General features: G+C 42.1%; 1 protein-coding gene across 2 annotated transcripts in view; it reads left to right on the top strand.

The window, feature by feature from the left end:
• Positions 1 to 4677, top strand: part of LOC133620273 (uncharacterized) — a 94137-nt gene extending 89460 nt beyond the window's left edge. The window contains exon 19 of one of the 2 annotated variants that reach the window (XM_061981610.2): positions 3797 to 4677. In XM_061981610.2, coding sequence (XP_061837594.1) covers positions 3797 to 4414 — 618 coding nt within the window. In that variant the 3' untranslated portion in view covers positions 4415 to 4677. The remainder of the gene's footprint in view (positions 1 to 3796) is intronic. The other variant, XM_061981611.2, reaches the window with a different exon arrangement.
• Positions 4678 to 15239: the final 10562 nt, after the last annotated feature.

A 15239-nucleotide genomic window follows, 5' to 3' on the forward strand; every position in this document is an offset into this window, starting at 1 on the left:
TTCTCTGAGCCCGAGATCATCTAAGATGGATTCATGCAAAGTGGAAAAGTGTTCTGTGGTCTGACGAGTCCACATTTCAAATAGTTTTTGTAAATATTCGACATTGTGTCATCTGGACCAAAGGGGAAGCGAACCATCCAGACTGTTATCGACGCAAAGTTGAAAAGCCAGCATCTGTGATGGTATGGGGGTGCATTAGTGCCCAAGGCATGGGTAACTTACACATCTGTGAAGGCACCATTAATGCTGAAAGGTACATACAGGTATACAGGTAAAAGCCAGTAAATTAGAATATTTTGAAAAACTTGATTTATTTCAGTAATTGCATTCAAAAGGTGTAACTTGTACATTATATTTATTCATTGCACACAGACTGATGCATTCAAATGTTTATTTCATTTAATTTTGATGATTTGAAGTGGCAACAAATGAAAATCCAAAATTCCGTGTGTCACAAAATTAGAATATTACTTAAGGCTAATACAAAAAAGGGATCATCACCCAACCATGCAAATTTTGCATTTCCTTTGGAAATCGAGGTCCCAGAGTCTGGAGGAAGACAGGAGAGGCACAGGATCCACGTTGCCTGAAGTCTAGTGTAAAGTTTCCACCATCAGTGATGGTTTGGGGTGCCATGTCATCTGCTGGTGTCGGTCCACTCTGTTTCCTGAGATCCAGGGTCAACGCAGCCGTCTACCAGCAAGTTTTAGAGCACTTCATGCTTCCTGCTGCTGACCTGCTCTATGGAGATGGAGATTTCAAGTTCCAACAGTACTTGGCGCCTGCACACAGCGCAAAATCTACCCGTGCCTGGTTTACGGACCATGGTATTTCTGTTCTAAATTGGCCCGCCAACTCCCCTGACCTTAGCCCCATAGAAAATCTGTGGGGTATTGTGAAAAGGAAGATGCAGAATGCCAGACCCAAAAACGCAGAAGAGTTGAAGGCCACTATCAGAGCAACCTGGGCTCTCATAACACCTGAGCAGTGCCAGAAACTCATCGACTCCATGCCACGCCGCATTAACGCAGTAATTGAGGCAAAAGGAGCTCCAACCAAGTATTGAGTATTGTACATTCTCATATTTTTCATTTTCATACTTTTCAGTTGGCCAAAATTTCTAAAAATCCCTTTTTTGTATTAGCCTTAAGTAATATTCTAATTTTGTGACACACGGAATTTTGGATTTTCATTTGTTGCCACTTCAAATCATCAAAATTAAATGAAATAAACATTTGAATGCATCAGTCTGTGTGCAATGAATAAATATAATGTACAAGTTACACCTTTTGAATGCAATTACTGAAATAAATCAAGTTTTTCAAAATAATTTACTGGCTTTTACCTGTATGCTGCCATCTAAGCACCGTCTTTTTCATGGACGCCCCTGCTTATTTCAGCAAGACAATGCCAAGTCACATTCATCACGTGTTACAACAGCGTGGCTTCGTAAAAAAAGAGTGCGGGTACTTTCCTGGCCCGTCTGCAGTCCAGACCGGTCTCCCGTCAAATGTGTGGCGCATTATGAAGCGTAAAATACAACAGCGGAGACCCCGGACTGTTGAACGACTGAAGCTCTACATAAAACAAGAATGGGAAAGAATTCCTGTAACACAGTGGTGAACATGCCCTTTCCCAACTACTTTGGCACGTGTTGCAGCCATAAAATTCTAAGTAAATTTTTATTTGCGAAAAAAAAAAAAGGTTCATGAGTTTGAACATCAAATATGTTGTCTTTGTAGTGCATTCAATTGAATATGGGTTGAAAATGATTTGCAAATCATTGTATTCTGTTTGAATTTACATCTAACACAATTTCCCAATTCATATGGAAACAGGGTTTGTATATAAATATATCACTCAGCTTTATTTTCCAATGTAGATCATTAAATATCCAAGTTGCTCGCACATCACAGTGTTTCACACAAGTGTAAATTATTAGGTTATGATTGCAGATATGAAACTATAACTGCCATCCATTTGTGATGCAAAAATGTTAATTTGTGCCTTTATGGTTTTTAAGTCATTCTAAAATATATTTTCTGACTAGTGACTCCCATCTTGTCAAAATCTCCCCGAACGTGTCCCGTTCGTTTCTGCTGCAAACATTTTTTCTCTGATAGTTTTTATGTTAACGTGTTATTCATAAACAGCCCCATTACAAAAACTATAAATAGTTACACAAAACATTTTTGCAGCGCAAACAAATGTGGACCTGTTTGTGGAGGTTTTGTGGATGACATCACTAGTCACATAATGTATTTCAGAAAAACTTAAAGTAACGGCACAAATAAATTGTATTGGAAATGTTCTAATAAAGTAGTCAAACAAAAAATGTTTTCTTAGATTTGAGAAGCTCGAGCTTTTCAAAAAGCACAGGTCACATTCATAGCAAATTATGTAAGGAGTGCACAATAGGAAGAGAGATGCGTTATTCTTTATACACTGCATAAAAGGTGGGAGGGAGGGAGTAGGCTCAGTTTGGAGGGGAGGGGAGAGCATATGACAGCAACACAGTGGAGACAATGGTTCACTGTTAACTGGAATGAAGGAGTCGACACTTTCAAAAGAGAAAACGAGAAGGGAGAACAGTGAGTCATGCGGACAAGGTCATTCTCTGGCCAGAATGTGCTTTTTGTGTGTGCGTGTGTGTGCGTGCACACTTATATATACACAGACACATATATATATATATATATATATATATATATATATATATATATATATATACATACACACACACACATGGCTACGACCTGGCGCCAGGTTTACACCTTACACAGATGAATCACGTAATGCACGGCATTGTGGGTAGTTTTACGGTCAGCGATCAGGTCTCAGATCAGACTGGATGGACGCGTGTACATGTCACTCCAACATACAGGAAATAAATGACATGTGAAAAAATTTCCTGGATGAAGCATTTGTGTCCAAATATGATGGTCTTTTTTAGGTTCATTGGAAATACGCAACCTGTGATTAATCATGATTAATCTGAGGAAATAAATATGTTGGACAGCATAAATAATAATAACTGACGTACGTGGGCTCCATCTAGTGGTACACCAAAGAATGACAATTAAATATTCAAACATTGTTACTGTTCAAACTGTGTGTAAAGTTACAGTGGCCAGAAATGTTAAATGTACTTGTTTTTAATGAATACTTGGGCCTACTATGCTACTGTGTTTCAATGTGGCTCATTATGGCATTAAGTGCAGTACTTTGTGAGGTGGTACTTGGAGAGTCCAGTACTTTGTGAGGTGGTACTTGGAGAGTGCAGTACTTAGTGAGAAGGTACTTGGAAAGTCCAGTACTTAGTGAGAAGGTACTTGGAGAGTCCAGTACTTAGTGAGGTGGTACTTGGAGAGTCCAGTACTTAGTGAGGTGGTACTTGGAGAGTCCAGTACTTTATGAGGTGGTACTTGGAGAGTGCAGTACTTAGTGAGAAGGTACTTGGAAAGTCCAGTACTTAGTGAGAAGGTACTTGGAGAGTCCAGTACTTAGTGAGAAGGTACTTGGAGAGTCCAGTACTTAGTGAGGTGGTACTTGGAGAGTCCAGTACTTAGTGAGGTGGTACTTGGAGAGTCCAGTACTTAGTGAGGTGGTACTTGGAGAGTGCAGTACTTAGTGAGAAGGTACTTGGAAAGTCCAGTACTTAGTGAGGTGGTACTTGGAGAGTCCAGTACTTAGTGAGGTGGTACTTGGAGAGTCCAGTACTTAGTGAGGTGGTACTTGGAGAGTCCAGTACATATTGAGGTGGTACTTGGTGGTAAACGTTTGTCTTTTCTCTCAGGTTCCCTTCTTGCAGTACGAGAAAGAAGACGGTGATGACAACCAACAGGAAGTCCTTTCATCATCACAGAGTCTGGACCAGAAGACCACCATGGAAGGTGCTGAGAAAGCAAGTCCCTCTAGTGGTGGTGACATCAGGGACGAGGAGTCTTCAAGTCATCTCTTGTCCAATCATCACGCTGACCAGGACTCGGCACAGGAAGACGGACTCTCGCTTCTTCTCGGTGGAAACTCAAAGGAGGATCCAGCAAGTACGGAACACCACCACGACCGACTACCTCGCTCTCACGCCTCAGGAAGACCACAAGGACGCTCGGAGCTCAGCTGGTCCAAGACCAGCGCCGCCAGTCTGCCTCCAAGACCCTCTGTGAGCCGAAGGGCCGAGAGGGTGAGACCCAAAGCCGAGAGCCGGGAGGAGCAGTGGAGGAAGTACAAGCTGGAGAAGATGCTGAAGGAAGGCCAGGAGGAGAGAGCGAGGACGGAGGAAGACCAGGACCAAGGTGAGAGACGGGAGAGTAGTCTTTGCTCCTCATCCAGCGTGAAGATGAGCCAAGATGTGAGGAGGACAAAGAAGCACCAGAAGGAGAAAAGTTCTTCCCTGGTTGTGATTCCTCCATGAACTTATTGCACTTTATTATTCTTTAGAATGAATCATGAATCTATGATTGAACTGCCATCACTGAATGACTGATTATTCATCATTCATGTATTCATGCTGTGGGTTTTCTTATTTCCACTTATCATTTGGGAAAATAATTACTTGCTGCTAATGAGCTGACACAGCATTTTTTTTTCTTCCTGTTTTGAAGGAAATAAAATAAAAGTTGCGAAATAATTGTTTTTTTTATGCTCATTAGCAACATCAGGGTGTCCAAACTTTTTCCTCTGAGGGCCACACTGGAAAAAAAATAATAAAATAAACATATAAATAAATATATATATAGATCTATACCGTATTTTTCGGAGTATAAGTCGCATTGGCCGAAAATGCATAATAAAGAAGGAAAAAAACATATGTAAGTCGCACTGGAGTATAAGTCGCATTTTTTGGGGAAATGTATTTGATAAAACCCAACACCAAGAATAGACATTTGAAAGGCAATTTAAAATAAATAAAGAATAGTGAACAACAGGCTGAATAAGTGTACGTTATATGAGGCATAAATAACCAACAGAACGTGCCTGGTATGTTAACGTAACATATTATGGTAATGAGTCATTCAAATAACTATAACATATAGAACATGCTATACGTTTACCAAACAATCTGTCACTCCTAATCCCTAAATCCCATGAAATCTTATACGTCTAGTCTCTTACGTGAATGAGCTAAATAATATTATTTGATATTTTACGCTAATGTGTTAATAATTTCACACATAAGTCGCTCCTGAGTATAAGTCGCACCCCCGGCCAAACTATGAAAAAAAACTGCGACTTATTGTCCGAAAAATACGGTATATGTATGTAGATAGATATATATATATATATAGATCTCTCTCTCTATATGTATCGATATCTATATATAGATATGTATGTGATAAATATAGTGTATATATAGATAATAGCAAAATATATATAGATACAGTATATATTTAGATCATATGTATAATGTATATAATATATAGAGAGAGAATATACGTATATAGAATATATATGTAGATTATATAGTTTTTATATATATATATATATATATATATATATATATATATATATATAATTTCTTTAAAGAAATTAACAAAGCCTGGAAGAGCCACGTCATCTCGGGAGAAGAAAAATACCATGGATGTGTAAGTGTTACATATATATGTATTATATATATATATATATATAATCGTATATATACATATATTTACGATTTTATATATATATATATATACATATATATATTATATATGTATATATATATATATATATTACGTAGTTGTATAGCTGTATAAAGATCCAGTATATATATATATATATATAGCTCTATATATAGAGCTATATATATATGATATAGATAAAAAAAAATATGGTATATACAGGTAAAAGTCAGTAAATTAGAATATTTTGAAAAACGTGATTTATTTCAGTAATTGCATTCAAAAGGTGTAACTTGTACATTATATTTATTCATTGCACACAGACTGATGCATTCAAATGTTTATTTCATTTAATTTTGATGATTTGAAGTGGCAACAAATGAAAATCCAAAATTCCGTGTGTCACAAAATTAGAATATTACTTAAGGCTAATACAAAAAAGGGATTTTTAGAAATGTTGGCCAACTGAAAAGTATGAAAATGAAAAATATGAGCATGTACAATACTCAATACTTGGTTGGAGCTCCTTTTGCCTCAATTACTGCGTTAATGCGGCGTGGCATGGAGTCGATGAGTTTCTGGCACTGCTCAGGTGTTATGAGAGCCCAGGTTGCTCTGATAGTGGCCTTCAACTCTTCTGCGTTTTTGGGTCTGGCATTCTGCATCTTCCTTTTCACAATACCCCACAGATTTTCTATGGGGCTAAGGTCAGGGGAGTTGGCGGGCCAATTTAGAACAGAAATACCATGGTCCGTAAACCAGGCACGGGTAGATTTTGCGCTGTGTGCAGGCGCCAAGTCCTGTTGGAACTTGAAATCTCCATCTCCATAGAGCAGGTCAGCAGCAGGAAGCATGAAGTGCTCTAAAACTTGCTGGTAGACGGCTGCGTTGACCCTGGATCTCAGAAAACAGAGTGGACCGACACCAGCAGATGACATGGCACCCCAAACCATCACTGATGGTGGAAACTTTACACTAGACTTCAGGCAACGTGGATCCTGTGCCTCTCCTGTCTTCCTCCAGACTCTGGGACCTCGATTTCCAAAGGAAATGCAAAATTTGCATGGTTGGGTGACGGTTTGGGGTGCCATGTCATCTGCTGGTGTCGGTCCACTCTGTTTCCTGAGATCCAGGGTCAACGCAGCCGTCTACCAGCAAGTTTTAGAGCACTTCATGCTTCCTGCTGCTGACCTGCTCTATGGAGATGGAGATTTCAAGTTCCAACAGGACTTGGCGCCTGCACACAGCGCAAAATCTACCCGTGCCTGGTTTACGGACCATGGTATTTCTGTTCTAAATTGGCCCGCCAACTCCCCTGACCTTAGCCCCATAGAAAATCTGTGGGGTATTGTGAAAAGGAAGATGCAGAATGCCAGACCCAAAAACGCAGAAGAGTTGAAGGCCACTATCAGAGCAACCTGGGCTCTCATAACACCTGAGCAGTGCCAGAAACTCATCGACTCCATGCCACGCCGCATTAACGCAGTAATTGAGGCAAAAGGAGCTCCAACCAAGTATTGAGTATTGTACATGCTCATATTTTTCATTTTCATACTTTTCAGTTGGCCAACATTTCTAAAAATCCCTTTTTTGTATTAGCCTTAAGTAATATTCTAATTTTGTGACACACGGAATTTTGGATTTTCATTTGTTGCCACTTCAAATCATCAAAATTAAATGAAATAAACATTTGAATGCATCAGTCTGTGTGCAATGAATAAATATACCGTATTTTCCGCACTATAAGGCGCACCTAAAAACCACAAATTTTCTCAAAAGCTAACAGTGCGCCTTATAACCCGGTGCGCTTTATTACGATTAATTTTCATAAAGTTTCGATCTCGCAACTTCGGTAAACAGCCGCCATCTTTTTTCCCGGTAGAACAGGAAGCGCTTCTTCTTCTACGCAAGCAACCGCCAAGGAAAGCACCCGCCCCCATAGAACAGGAAGCGCTTCACCCGCCCCCATAGAACAGGAAGCGCTTCACCCGCCCCCGGAAGAAGAAGAAAAAACGCGCGGATATCACCGTACGTTTCATTTCCTGTTTACATCTGTAAAGACCACAAAATGGCTCCTACTAAGCGATCCGGTTCATAAAAAGACGCAATCTCTCCATCCGCACACGGATTACTACCGTATTTCACAGCAACTGAACCGCACTGTGGAACGGGAGCACGTACGGTGAATATTCGCACCACAGGGAATGAAGTCATCCTTCACTGTGGTTCTAGCTTGCCATGCTAACTTCCACTCATGGTGATATTCAAAAGGAAGACCTTGCCAAAAGAGACCTTTCCAGCCGGCGTCATCATAAAAGCTAACTCGAAGGGATGGATGGATGAAGAAAAGATGAGCGAGTGGTTAAGGGAAGTTTACGCGAAGAGGCCGGGTGGCTTTTTTCACACAGCTCCGAAGGCGAACACACCTTCACTAAGACGGGCAGACAGCCTCGGACGACATACGCCAACATTTGCCAGTGGATCGTAAATGCTTGGGCAGATATTTCGGTCACAACTGTGGTCCGAGCTTTCCGGAAGGCAGGATTCACAGAACAACAGCGACACTGACTCCCGATGACTTCTACGAGACGGAAGCGGCCATTTTGGATACCACGCTTGCGCAACTTTTCAATTCGGACACCGAAGACGAAGAATTCGAAGGATTTACGAATGAAGAATAACTTCAGAAGGTGAGCGCTATGTTTATTTTGTGTGTTGTGACATTAACGTTCGAGCAACATTATGTTACTATTGCTCTACACCATTTTGAATTTTACTATGTTTGTGATTGCACATTTGCGTACATTTTGGGACAGAGTTGTTAGAACGCTGGTTTTCAATATATTATTAAAGTTTGACTGAACTATCTGACTGTTTTTTTGACATTCACTTTAGCGCAGCGTTTTTTTGACATTCACTTTAGCGCAGCGTAGGCGCGGCTTATAGTCCGGGGCGGCTTATTGGTGGACAAAATTATGAAATATGTAATTCATAGAAGGTGCGGCTAATAATCCGGTGCGCCTTATAGTGCGGAAAATACGGTAATGTACAAGTTACACCTTTTGAATGCAATTACTGAAATAAATCACGTTTTTCAAAATATTCTAATTTACTGGCTTTTACCTGTACAGCTATATATATAGATTTGTATAGATATATGGATATCTATGTAGATATATATATATAGTTACATAGATATATATATTTACATAGATGTATAGATATATATAGCTATATATATAGATTTGTATAGATATATGGATATCTATGTAGATATGTATATAGTTACATAGATATACATATTTACATAGATGTATAGAGATATATAGCTACGTAGAAATATATTTAGCTATATATGCACAGATATATAGATATATATATTTAGCTAAATATACACATATATTGCCATATATAGATATATATATATAGCTATCTATAGTTATATATACATATATTGATATACCTATCTATAGATATGATATAGATATGTTTATACATATGTAGATATATATTTATATATATGTAGATATATATATATAGATTCAAAGATATATATGAATATGTATTTAGATATTTATATAGATAGATGTATATATATTTATATATAGACAGATGTATGTATATATATATATATATATATATATATATATATATAGTTATATCCGAAACACCCAATGAACCTTGGTTCTTTACTGATGATGTGTTCAAGCTGCACCGCAAGGTGTTTCTCAAATCTAGTATGACTGGCCTAGCCAGTGACTTCCAGGAAAGTCTGGATGACAACCGTGAAAGTGTGGTGACGACTGGAGAGACAGTGGACAGCCCGGAGAGACGGCAACGGGGCAGTAAAGGTTAGCACCCTGCACTGCAGCTCCCGTGAGGGAGCACCCACAAAACGCTACAGAAAGCCCTAAAGAAAGATACCCCCAGGGGTGCCCGAGAGGGGGGGAGGATGAGCACCCCAAACTGACGGATCTTTTGGTACCAGACATACGCGACGGATTATCGACAACGACAGCAACTTGTTTTTGTGGCAAGGTCTGTAAGAACCTGAGAGGCCTGAGGATCCACCAGACCAGGATGGGCTGCATAAGGAGAAAGCAAGCTGAGCAACGCACAGAGCCAGTGCCTAGTACTGACCCTGGTGAGACGGAGGAGGAGCAGGAACCGGAGTCACCCCACAGTGTCCAGAACCTCCATGCTCAACATGCTGTACCCGGCAAACCATCTGAACAGCGCCGGGTCTTATGGCCTGCTGCAAACAAGGAATCTGAATGGCGACAGTTTGACGAGGATGTTGATGCTACCCTTGATGCAGCATGCAGAGGGGAAGTTGATCGGCGACTGCAGCTGATGAGTACACTGATCATCAGCATGGGTGCTGAGAGATTTGGCATCAAACAACCCAAGGCTCAGAACATCGCCAGGCCAAACCGGCGGGAGACCAAGATCGCCCAGCTCAGGAAAGAATTGAAGGCCTTAAAACATCAGTATAAGAGGGAGAGTGAGGAGGAAAGACCAGCCCTGTCAGAGCTCAGGGACATCCTGAAGCAGAAGCTCATCTCTCTCCGACGTGCTGAGGGACATAGGAGAAGGGGCAGAGAGAGGGCGCGCAAGCGCACTGCCTTCATAGCAAACCCTTTTGGATTTACGAAACAGCTGCTGGGGCAGAAGCGGAGCGGCACCCTTGTCTGCTCTGAAGAGGAGATCAATCAGCACCTCAGTAACACATACAGCGACAGTAGGAGAGAAGAAGATCTGCCCCCCTGCAGAGGGCTACCCACACCATCAGAACCCTCCTTTCAGTTTAACATCAAAGAGCCCACCTTGGCAGAAGTCAGGGACACCGTCCGAGCCGCAAGGACCAGCGCAGCCCCAGGCCCGAGTGGAGTGCCATACAAAGTCTACAAGCATTGCCCGAGACTCCTGGAGAGGCTGTGGAGACTCATCAGGGTAGTATGGCGGAGGGGGAAGGCAGCCAAGCAGTGGCGCCATGCAGAGGGTGTCTGGATACCAAAGGAGGAGAATGCAAGTGACATCACGCAGTTCCGTACCATCTCCCTGCTCAGCGTGGAAGGCAAGATCTTTTTCAAGATTCTTGCCAACAGGTTGACAGAGTACCTCCTGAGGAATTCGTACATCGACACCACAGTGCAGAAGGGAGGAGTCCCAGGCATGCCAGGCTGCTTGGAACACACAGGAGTGGTTACCCAGCTGATCCGGGAGGCAAGGGAAAATCAAGGAGACCTGGCTGTCCTTTGGCTTGACCTTGCCAATGCCTATGGATCCATTCCACACAAGCTCGTGACAACAGCCTTGACGACACATCATGTTCCAGAGAAGATCACTGAACTCATACGAGACTACTACAGTAGTTTCAATCTGAGATTCACCTCTGGAGCAATAACATCTGCATGGCACCGCCTGGAGAAGGGCATCATCACAGGGTGCACCATATCAGTGGCACTGTTCGCCCTAGCGATGAACATGCTGGTCAAGGCAGCAGAAGTGGAATGCAGGGGTCCGAAGTCCAGTTCCGGCATTCGCCAACCTCCGATCCGAGCCTTCATGGATGATCTGACTGTCACAACAACATCAGTGACAGGGTGTCGGTGGCTCCTCCGCGGACTGGAAAGGATCATCACATGGGCGAGAATGATGTTCAAGCCAGCCAAGTCCAGGTCCCTGGTTTTGAGGAAGGGGAGAGTGGAGGACAAACACCGCTTCAGCCTGGATGGAGTCCCCATACCATCAGTGTCAGAGAAGCCTGTGAAGAGTCTGGGGAAGATTTTTGACAGCACCCTGAAGGACAAGGCAGCAGTGCAGTCAGCCCATGTGGAGCTGAAGACCTGGCTATCAGCAGTGGACAAGTCGGGCCTCCCCGGGAAGTTCAAGGCTTGGATATACCAACATGGCATCCTGCCGAGAATCCTTTGGCCACTGCTCATCTACGAAGTCCCAGTAACCATTGTGGAGGGCTTTGAACGCAACATCAGCCAGCACCTGCGTAGGTGGCTGGGCTTGCCGAGGAGCCTAAGCAGCATCGCCCTGTATGGGAACACCAACAAGCTGCAACTTCCCTTCACCGGATTGACTGAGGAGTTTAAAGTCACCAGAGCCAGGGAGGTGTTACTTTACAGAGACTCATCTGACACCAGAGTCTCCTCTGCTGGCATCAAGGTCAGAACTGGGAGGAAGTGGAAGGCACAGGAGGCCGTTGACCAGGCAGAAGCAAGGCTGAGACATGGCGTCTTAGTAGGTGCTGTGGCGGTCGGTCGAGCTGGGCTGGGTAGCCATACAAGACCACGCTACGACAAAGCCCAGGGTCGAGAGAGACGGCTGATGGTGCAGGGAGAGATCCGTGCAGAGGTTGAGGAGGAACGCCGGAGCAAGACAGTGGCCATGCGCCTGCAAGGAGCCTGGACAAATTGGGACCACGCATCTACCCGGAAGATCACCTGGACAGAACTTTGGAAGTCAGAACCAGCAAGACTCAAGTTCCTGATCCAGTCAGTGTATGATGTCCTCCCAAGTCCATCCAATCTTCATTGCTGGGGGCTAGTAGAAACACCTGAATGTCCACTGTGCAAGGCACGGGGTTCCCTGGAGCACATCCTGAGCTGCTGCCCTAAAGCCCTGGGAGAGGGGAGGTACACTTGGCGCCACGACCAGGTGCTGAAGGCAGTAGCAGACACCATTGGCACTGGAATCCAGCAGAACAAACATCAGCTCCCAGTCAGACATAACATCTCCTTCGTCAAGGCAGGGGACAAACCACAGGCTGGATTTAAGGCCCCAACCGGACTGCTAGCCACAGCCCATGACTGGCAGCTTCAGGTGGATCTCGGCAGACAGCTGAAGTTTCCAGAGCGCATAGCAAGGACATCGCTGAGGCCAGACCTTGTCTTAACTTCTGACTCAACGAAGCAAGTTGTGCTGCTGGAACTTACAGTCCCCTGGGAAGACCGGATGGAGGAGGCCCATGAGCAAAAGAAGGCCAAATACCTTGAGCTGGTCGAGACATGCAGAGAGAGCGGCTGGAGGACCCGCTGTGAGCCTATAGAAGTGGGCTGCAGGGGCTTTCTAGGGCAATCTGTGCATCAAGCATTCAGACTTCTTGGAATCAGAGGGTTGCTGGAGAGAAAAGCCACCAGAAATATCAGTGAGGCTGCTGAGAAAGCCTCAAGGTGGTTGTGGATCAAGAGGGGAGACAGATGGAGTAGTTCGCTGCTTGGACACAAGCCGGGGCCTGATCAGCCCCGGTTGGGTCGCCCAGGCGAGGGTGTATAGAGATCAAAGACCCGAAACACCCAATGAACCTTGGTTCTTTACTGATGATGTGTTCAAGCTGCACCGCAAGGTGTTTCTCAAATCAAATCTATCAATAAATATATAAATATAGATATATGTATAGATATATATAGTTTATATAGATGTATGCATAGATATATATATATATATATATATATATATATATATATATATATATATATATATATATATATATATATATATATATACAATTAGATATATATATATATTACATATATATCTATACAGATATAAAATATTAAATTGTATTTGTATTGCACCTGATTAATCTCGGTTCTCTCTCTCTCTCTCTCTCTCTCTATATATATATATATATATATATATATATATATATATATATATATATATATATATATATAACATATATATTATATTGCGTTTTGTCAGTGTTCTCCGGTGTTTTGTGTTAGTTCCTGTCCTGTGCTTTTATTTTGACGACTTTTCCGGTTTTGTTGGCGTTTCCCCCTGACTACTTCACTTCTGTCTCGGAGCATTTCTCCTCACCTGTTTTCTGTTTGCAGTCAAGACAATTTAAGTTGATCCTTTTCCCTCCCTTGTTATCGATTCTCTATTCACTGGTGACCACAGACCATCCTTTTGATGCCAAGCGCAGCTCCACTTGTACTTTGTGGACGCCGTCTGCTCCACATTTCCTGTAAGTCTTTTGTTTTGCCTGTCAGAGCACTTCCCCGTTGCTCTTGCTTTTTCTTCGTTTTATCAACAAATAATCCATTTTTTACTGCACGTTCGCCTGCATCCTAAAATCACAACAACCTCCTGCATCCTCCACAACACACCATTTATCAACGCTTGACATATATAGATAGATATATTTAATATCTATATTTTTCAGGGTTTATATAGCTCCACACTTTACAGAGTTAAAATACATTTTTTAATATAGTTAAATATTAAACATGCTATTACAATTAAAAAAAGATACACAAAAAAACAAAACAATGCATTTCCAATAATATTTATTTCTGTTTGGTCCCGTGCAGTCAGTTAGAAAAACAAATGAGGGTACGATACATGAATGTTCATCTGCAGAACCACGTGAGATTTAAGTATCAAATGGTTCGTAGTATTCACGCAAAGTTATTTTTAATCGGACACCTTCTCTGGGTTTGTAATGTTTTAAATGTGTATGTTCTCAGTGAATTGCTTCTGTGTCAACCAAAGAATGTCAAGCAGAAGAATATCAAGGATTTGACAAGCAAATCATGGCCAGGTGTGTACTCCACACCTTCAACCTTCACACAACTCTTCATTGTTTACTTTTTCCTCTCTCAAAATGATGTGATTGGCCCATATTTTGTTTGTGTGTGAAGGTTTCCCAGTGATGGTCATCTGATGCCTTTTAGCGAGTCATTTGGTTATGTTTTTGAAATACACTCAATCAGTGGTCCCCAACCTTTTCTGCACCAGGGAACGGTTTAACGTAGGCATTATTTTCACAGACCGGCCTTCCACGTGTGCCAGATAAATATGGCAAATACAGTCGTGGTCAAAAGTTTACATACACTTGTAAAGAACATAATGTCATGGCTGTCTTGAGTTTGCAATACTTTCGACAGCTCTTATTATTTTGTGATAGAGTGATTGGAGCACATACTTGTTGGTCACAAAAAACATTCATGAAGTTTGGTTCTTTTATGAATTTATTATGGGTCTACTGAAAATGTGACCAAATCTGCTGGGTCAAAAGTATACATACAGCAATGTTAATATTTGCTTACATGTCCCTTGGCAAGTTTCACTGCAATAAGGCGCTTTTGGTAGCCATCCACAAGCTTCTGCTTGAATTTTTGAGCACTCCTCTTGACAAAATTGGTGCAGTTCAGCTAAATTTGTTGGTTTTCTGACATGGACTTGTTTCTTCAGCATTGTCCACAAGTTTAAGTCAGGACTTTGGGCTGATGATTTTAGGTTGTCCTGAAGAATTTGGAGGTAATCCTCCAACCCGGAGGTTGGGTCTTGGGCGCAGTTGGGTGTTCCAACAGGACAATGACCCCAAACACATGTCAAAAGTAGTAAAGGAATGGCTAAATCAGGCTAGAATTAAAGTTTTAGAATGGCCTTCCCAAAGTCCTGACTTAAATGCGTGGACAATGCTGAAGAAACAAGTCCATGTCAGAAAAACAACAAATTTAGCTGAACTGTACCAATTTTGTCAAGAGGAGTGGTCAACAATTCAAGCAGAAGCTTGTGGATGGCTACCAAAAGCGCCTTATTGCAGTGAAACTTGCCAAGGGACATGTAACCAAATATTAACATTGCTGTATGTAAACTTTTGACCCAGCGGAT

Source organism: Nerophis lumbriciformis, linkage group LG24 (assembly GCF_033978685.3).
Source record: "Nerophis lumbriciformis linkage group LG24, RoL_Nlum_v2.1, whole genome shotgun sequence".
NCBI classification, from domain to species: Eukaryota; Metazoa; Chordata; class Actinopteri; order Syngnathiformes; family Syngnathidae; genus Nerophis; species Nerophis lumbriciformis.